The 7,110-nt window shown below is 40.4% G+C and overlaps 1 protein-coding gene across 3 annotated transcripts in view; it reads left to right on the plus strand.

Annotated features, from left to right (window-relative positions):
* Positions 1-5,952, plus strand: part of NLK (nemo like kinase) — a 123,666-nt gene extending 117,714 nt beyond the window's left edge. For 2 of the 3 annotated variants that reach the window (XM_020884783.2, XM_020884784.2), the window contains 3 exons: positions 1,094-1,292; positions 2,205-2,298; positions 4,188-5,952. In XM_020884783.2, coding sequence (XP_020740442.1) covers positions 1,094-1,292; positions 2,205-2,298; positions 4,188-4,242 — 348 coding nt within the window. In that variant the 3' untranslated portion in view covers positions 4,243-5,952. The remainder of the gene's footprint in view (positions 1-1,093; positions 1,293-2,204; positions 2,299-4,187) is intronic. The other variant, XR_011492145.1, reaches the window with a different exon arrangement.
* Positions 5,953-7,110: the final 1,158 nt, after the last annotated feature.

Genomic DNA, 7,110 nt, shown 5'->3' on the forward strand with positions numbered 1-7,110 from the left:
CAAAACCGGGTTGTAAGATTTACATTCAACTCTTCTTGGTAGATCAGCAGCTGATTTCTCTTGTTACCGTATCCCAAAAGGTCATGACGTGCCTTTTTAATATAGCATAGCAAAAACTCAGAGATAACATGTTTTTCTAGGGAATCCAGGGTTAGGGGAATATTTAACGTTCTATTATTTGAGGGACCAGAATCAGTTGGAGGATCCAGTTATTTCGGGTTTGAATGCAAATGGTTTTCTCTTTCTTAGTTGTGTCATGTGAAGTGCTGGCAGATTGGAAGCAGGGCAAAGGGTCAGTTTGTGTTCTACTCTCTACTACTGAGTCATCCTTAAATCCTTTAAAATCCACTTTCTCTCAGTAGTACTGACATGTCCACTGAGCTACAAGAAGGGACAGCTTTATTCTTTTCTCATGGAGAAGCGAGTTTGAAAGTTTATGATATATGTAACTGGAATCTAGTACACTCAGTATTCTGATCTGAAGTGCCAGAAAACCCCAGGCTGCTGATACTCACTGGGATGGATATCAAAACATGGCATGCAGGCTATTAGCTGCTGCCTAACCCCAGCAGCTTTCAGTCAGGCTTTTGCTCAAGTTGATTTGGTACCCAGGAGGATAAAAGTTTCAAGCTGCTTTGTAAAATTGCCACCATGATCACATCTCTTCTAAGTGCTGAAACATATTTAGAAAATACAACTGTTACTTAAAATGTAAATGTACCCCTTCCAAAGCATTGCATATTTAAATGTCATGATATTTATCATTTTTGACCCTGCACACATCTATTTCAAGGTAGGAAACTTTTCAGGATTTTAGCAGAGAGTCATTTCTAAGTGCTTTCTGGCTGCGTGTGGTGGTTTATAACAGTAGCTTCTTGTCTTACGTCAAAAACTCCCTCTACTGCTTTATTACCTGCCTCTAAATTCAATTATCCTCTTACCCTCAACCATCTGCAGCCACCCCTCTATGTAGGATGTACTGTAAATTAAGTGTAAGTTGTGTAAAGCAGCCACTGTGGCTCATGAAAGACCCTGTATGGACAGTTCTGTTTATCTGTAGTGTTGATGTGCTGGTCTCTCAATTTGATTTCAGTCCAAAAGAATATCCGCTAAGGATGCCTTAGCCCACCCCTACCTAGATGAAGGGCGACTACGATATCACACGTGTATGTGTAAATGTTGCTTTTCCACCTCTACTGGAAGAGTTTATACCAGTGACTTTGAGCCCGTCACCAACCCCAAATTCGATGACACTTTTGAGAAGAACCTCAGTTCTGTTCGACAGGTTAAAGGTGAGTGTGTTTTTTGGCCTTCCGCCAGGTGGGATGACTATAATAACATTTTCTGTTATGTGACTGTGGAAAACTGAGGTCTGGATGATGATCAAAGCTCCTTTGTATGTTTATTTTTAAAGACTTGCATATAGCTGTTTGTCCAGAGTATATAAGCCAAGAAAGCTATGTGTGTTATAAAAACATTGATTTTATATCCAAGGGAAGGTCTGGCAGAGGAATGAACATTTTGTTCTTGTTTTTAAAGCTGACTTACTGTGACTCAATATATTTAATATGTATTCACTCAGTGTGATTGCATGGAATGAGACATATTGGACTTTTTTATATAACATGCAAAGCTTTAAAAAGAATAAACAGCCACTAAGGGAATCATTCCTTAGATGATGACAAGAAGGGGATTTCTGATAGTCTAATCATAAAATTTCCTGACATGATCTCCTGTTGGGGTGGAGGTTAATGACATCCAAAATTCTGAGTGTCTGCTGTAGGACATTTTAGAAAAGAATTGTCCCCAAAATGACCAGCCTGAAACTATGTACCTAAATACCAACTCAAGTTTTTTAAGTGATTTTCAAAAAGGCATTAATTACCAGCAGTTTAGAAGAGTTCATTTATAATGCCAACCCAGTAGAGGCACTCTCAAATTTATACGCAATTTTACACCTCCCACGGGTGGGATTTCCAGCCCCTGTAATGCCACTTTGAGGGGGTTGGCCTGCATTTAGCAGCACCTGTCGTCTTGGTTTCAGGAAAGTTCCACTGGATTCTGCCTGAGAGATGACGTGTGTGTTTGATTTAACTAAACCACTAGGAAGCGCCATTCAGATGCTGACTAGAGTTAACCCAAGAATCCACTGCTCCCAGGCCTGCACATTGGCATGGGTTGTATGATGTTTGTTTTCTCCACAGAAATCATTCACCAGTTCATTTTGGAACAGCAGAAAGGAAACAGAGTGCCTCTCTGCATCAACCCTCAGTCTGCTGCTTTTAAGAGCTTTATTAGGTAACTATATGTAACTCTAACTTCCTTATTAGAATTAAAAAGATGCCACTGTGAGTTTGTTATTCAGCATATTTCTTGTTTTATTTAGATTAGATAACATGAAGAAAAGGTCCAACAGAAAGTTCCTATTATGAGTTTTGGCTTTAGTCAAAAGCACATGTAAAATGTGAACATGTGTTTCCACTCTCGCTTCAGCTCACTGTGGTTGCCTTGGCAGTTTTTCCCCAGATGACCATTATGCTGCCTGATCAAGTGTGTGGGGATCTTCCTTCTGCAGCAGCCACTGTGCTGGAGTTGGACGTGGTCACCTCGGTTCCCACTGCCATCCCCACCACCTTAATGATAACTGCAAGCAAGAAAAGCATATGTTATAGGTGGACTGCTGATATATCCTATTTAGAAGAGAAGCCAACAGTCTGATTGGCTCAAGAGCTATAAACCTCCTTAGAACCTAGCAAGCCTCATTCTGTGTTTGTCCTTTCCTCCTTCATTTCTTTTCCCTGACTCCTTGTATCAGTTATGGTCCACCAGGAGAAAGAAACCCACCTAGTCATACGACAGGGAAAATTTAATAACAAGCATTAACTAGGAAAAGATGGCTAATCACTCAAAGGCATGGAAGAGGATGCTGAGGAGTCCGAAGTAGCAAATGCAGAAAAGCAAGCACTCCCTCTGGACCAAGGGAGAGTGAACAGAAAGAAACAGAACTCAGAGGAAACCCCTCCACCCCAGGCTAATAAGATTTGGATCTCTTTGGAGAGCAGCTAGCTGCCACAGGAACACAGCATTGAGGGTGGTGAAGAAACTCTCAAAAGGGGTGGGCTGAGCTGGTGCATCAGAGAGCCTGCTGGGAGCAGAGAAAGTTGGGTAGACCAAAGCCCCTTCAAAAAAAGAAAAGGCACACCGGAAGCTGGAGGAAAGCCGCTTCCTAATGCTGCGGCCTTGCAGCGCCCCTCTAGCGCCCTCTGTTGACAGAGGCTCACATCAGGCCGGGGGGCAAAGGATAAGGGTGCACAGGTCTGGCCGGGATGTCACAGAGCAGCGTGTAGGGGGCTTTGATCTGAGAGGCCACGCTCTTCTTGCCCTTCTCCCACTCCTTCTTCCTCTCCTCCTCGCTTCTCTTTCCCTTCCCCTCACACTTCCTCCTTTTAAGTGGCCTGGATATAGTGTTGAAGGGGATCGAATTTATTGAACCAAGGTCAAGAATTGTTTTAAGTCATCTTTCATTCCTTCCATGTATGCTTCTGTAGAAAGAAGGAATGAAGTTGCATTTTTACTTCTCTATGGTTTTAAATTACTGTTTTAAATTTTTCCCTAAGAGTCAGTGACCCAGTCAATCAGGTGTTTTAATGCCTTTCAGGTGCAAGTTATTCATTATCCTGGGCCCCAAGGAAGCAGAGTGACACCAGCCTCCTCAAGTCTATAATCTTAGTTGGCAACATTAGACAAGCCTGTGAAATAATGACAAAACAGATCTGTGGATAACAAGTGCTAAATGATTATCAATTAAAACTTGATAAAAGAATGCTTATGAGGCTCATTCAAAATAGGTCCCCACTTAAAATAACCTTATTCTGAGAAGCTACTTTTAAGTGGATAATTCTGTATCCTTTAATGTTATTTTCCCAATTGATTATAGGCATTATTACTTATAATAGCTTCCATTCATATTATGAAGTAGGCACCATGGAAAACACTTTACACAGACTCATTTATTCACCCCCATATCCTCTGGAGGTGGACAGATGCACCATTAGAGAAGTGAAAAGAAGTAAAACTCCAGGAGTGGACTTGACCCTATTTTTTTTAGAGGAAGTGGGGAACAGGCAGCCGTGAATGGCCCTCTGTGGCGTTTGCAGCCCGCTCACCGTGTCTCCGTTCTCTTCCAGTTCCACTGTCGCTCAGCCGTCTGAGATGCCCCCGTCTCCTCTGGTGTGGGAGTGACGGTGGAAGATAATGTACTACTGAAGATGTTGTGTAGCGCTCCACTGGAGTCTGGGATTTGCAATTCTGGAGGTTAATCATGCTTGTACTGTAATTTTACTAATGAAGTTTTAAATTAACAACCACTACTTGTATGATAGGAATTCTATTTAGAAGCGTTACTAGACTTTAACCTTGTGCAGTGGTTGTGCTTTTAGGAGCGATTTCACCCAGAGCTGCACGTCTCGCGCTTAGTGCGGCTGCTGTGGCTCGCCTCCGACCGAGAGAACTGAACCAAATTTGGGGGTTTGGGGGTTGTGTTTGTTTTGTTTTTCCTTTTTAAAAATATGAAGTGAGATTGTTCACACACACACACAAAGGACAGTCATACCTTTTGATATTTGAGCCATTCCTGAAAATTTGGGGTTTTCTAAAACAAAAGAATCTAGAAACCTTGCCTGCGACCAATCATGGAGCCACGTGAGCTGATCGTGGCTGCACCTGGGGGGTGGGGGAGGGGGGCATGCCACCTAATGATCAAGCCCTATAATTAGCTTCTCATTAGAGCCGTGACGGTGATGTGTGCTGTCTAAAATCCAATGTTGTGGGTAGAGAGAATGAGTTTGTGACTAGGAGAGACTAAACTTTTGTTTTCCTTACCCAGTATAAATATATATATATATATTTAATCTATTTTTATTAGAAGTTTTTCTGCTCTTTCTTACATAAAAGAATCCCCAAGCATGCATCTTTCATGTGTGTAAATAATTCATTTCTGGGCTAATTTCAAAAGAATCCCAACATTGCTGTATAGAGAGAGAACTAGCTTGCACATTTTAGGTCTGTGAAATTTTGTGAGACTTTTCCTGCACTGGACAGTAAAAAAAATAAAGATAAAAACAAATTTTAAAAAAATTTTAAGCCACAAAAAAAGGCACATAGGGAATTATGTCAAATGTGTTTGTGTCCTTAGGCAAAGCTGTGGGAGTCTTGAAATGTCACAGTAGTAAATAACTTATTACTTTTTGACAAATTTTTTTTTCTGTTGGAACACTGAATTCTTCTGTGCATATGTATATATGAATACAAATTGAAGGCCTCTACCTCCTGGAGTTATACAACTTGGCTTGTTTACCTCCACATGCTGATGATGACTATTTTTTTTTTTTTAAGTTCAATGTGGAGACTTGAAACTTGAATGTCCCTTCCAACTTTTATATTAAAAATAAAAAGACAAGAAAATTGAAGATCGTTTTTCACCTGTACAAGGAATACTAACGGATCGTCTTAAAATTGGTCTAGGAAAAAACCTTGGTGTGTGTTATGGACAATTAACTGTTAAAGTTATTGTAAGTTATCTGTATTTAGCAGAGTATTTTCATCTTGAGTGATCTGAGCTGAATTTGAAGACTATTAATAAGTTATGTTTGGAAGTTTTAACTTCAATGAAGTAATTATTTGCTGTGAAAGAAACAAACATTGAATTACTAAACAAAGATGGTGCAATATCTTTGTTTTCTTTTTACGAGGCTCCTGAGAATCAACCCAACTGAAGCATTTCAATTCACTTGAATGAGAAACGTGTTTAGTATCAAAAGAGCCCAAGAAGACACTGGTGTGAAAGGTACAATCTCAGAGGTTGGTCAATTACCGTGGCACACTTACTGGTCACTTTGTACAATGTAGATTTGAAGTACAGTGGTGAAAACATTAAATGTGACATTTGAAAAAGATGTGTCAGCCGTTTTATTTCAATTCCTTTATTTTCTCTTCAGTACAGCCTGCAGCCTTCATTTGCAAAGTTTTGAGACATTACCTATTTATATTTCCATTTCAATTTTTGAGGAAATTAGTTGTGGGTTTTTGTTTTTTTTTTTTTTAAACCTTCTCAGAGACTTTAAATTGCCAAAAACATACTCAGAGATACTGTGATTTAAATATATACAATTTGAACGTCTTTCCAGACCTTAGAGTCTGTCTAACCCAGTGGTTTTCGAACTTTTCTTAACCCTATTTTCATGTGAAATCAAACTCCAGTACAGTAGAGTCCATTATATTAAATAAAAGTGGACTGCTCCGGAGCAGCAGACTGCTCAGGGCGCTTGACCCCTCCCTCCACTTCCTTACTGCCTCCTGCCCCTGGCATCCCAGAGGTACTTCCGGCTAAAGAAGTAGGCCCAGCTGGGTGGTGATGTGATCAAGACACAATGCCAGACTGCCTGTCTGGTACCAGTCTATCGTGTTCGACTGCCTAACTTAAGAATGCGTTCCCTGAGGCTGGCTAAAACAAGAATACTCTTGGGGATGTAGATAACCATGTGTGCTTCTTCATAGGTAAGCATTAGAGAAAACTGTTCATCTAACCAGGGATTTGTGCCTTTTTTTTTTTTTTTTAAGCCATCTGAACATCTATCAGTTACTAGGAAACCCTTAAAATCATCTCCATATTCTTTCAATAGCTTTCTTCAATATGAACCACTTCAGATTTAATCTCATTCATTGCCTGGGACTCACTGAAAAGGACGGTTGAATGTGTGTGCACTATGTAAAATGCTGTTTTTCTCTCACTCTTGCTGTGTTTTAGTAGAGTCCTATGTATTATATTTGCATATAAGTTAAATGTATAAATAATGTGATTACACTATGCAGTTGACTTCACTGGGTAAGTCACCTTGGTGGTAACATACTTATGAAACAAAAAGGAGAGTTAATTCTTGGCTACTTTAGAAGCATTTCATGGTCCATCCAAAAACTGCCCTTGTCACAATCAAGCAGAGATGCTGCGTGTTCTCCATGTCAGTGGAAGTGGGCTTTTCTTCCCCAGAGGTGGTCACCACCACTGACACACAGCACCAGAAAGGAAGGGGAAGAAAGGGGCTTCTCAATTTC

Source organism: Odocoileus virginianus, chromosome 17, assembly GCF_023699985.2.
Source record: "Odocoileus virginianus isolate 20LAN1187 ecotype Illinois chromosome 17, Ovbor_1.2, whole genome shotgun sequence".
NCBI classification, from domain to species: domain Eukaryota; kingdom Metazoa; phylum Chordata; class Mammalia; order Artiodactyla; family Cervidae; genus Odocoileus; species Odocoileus virginianus.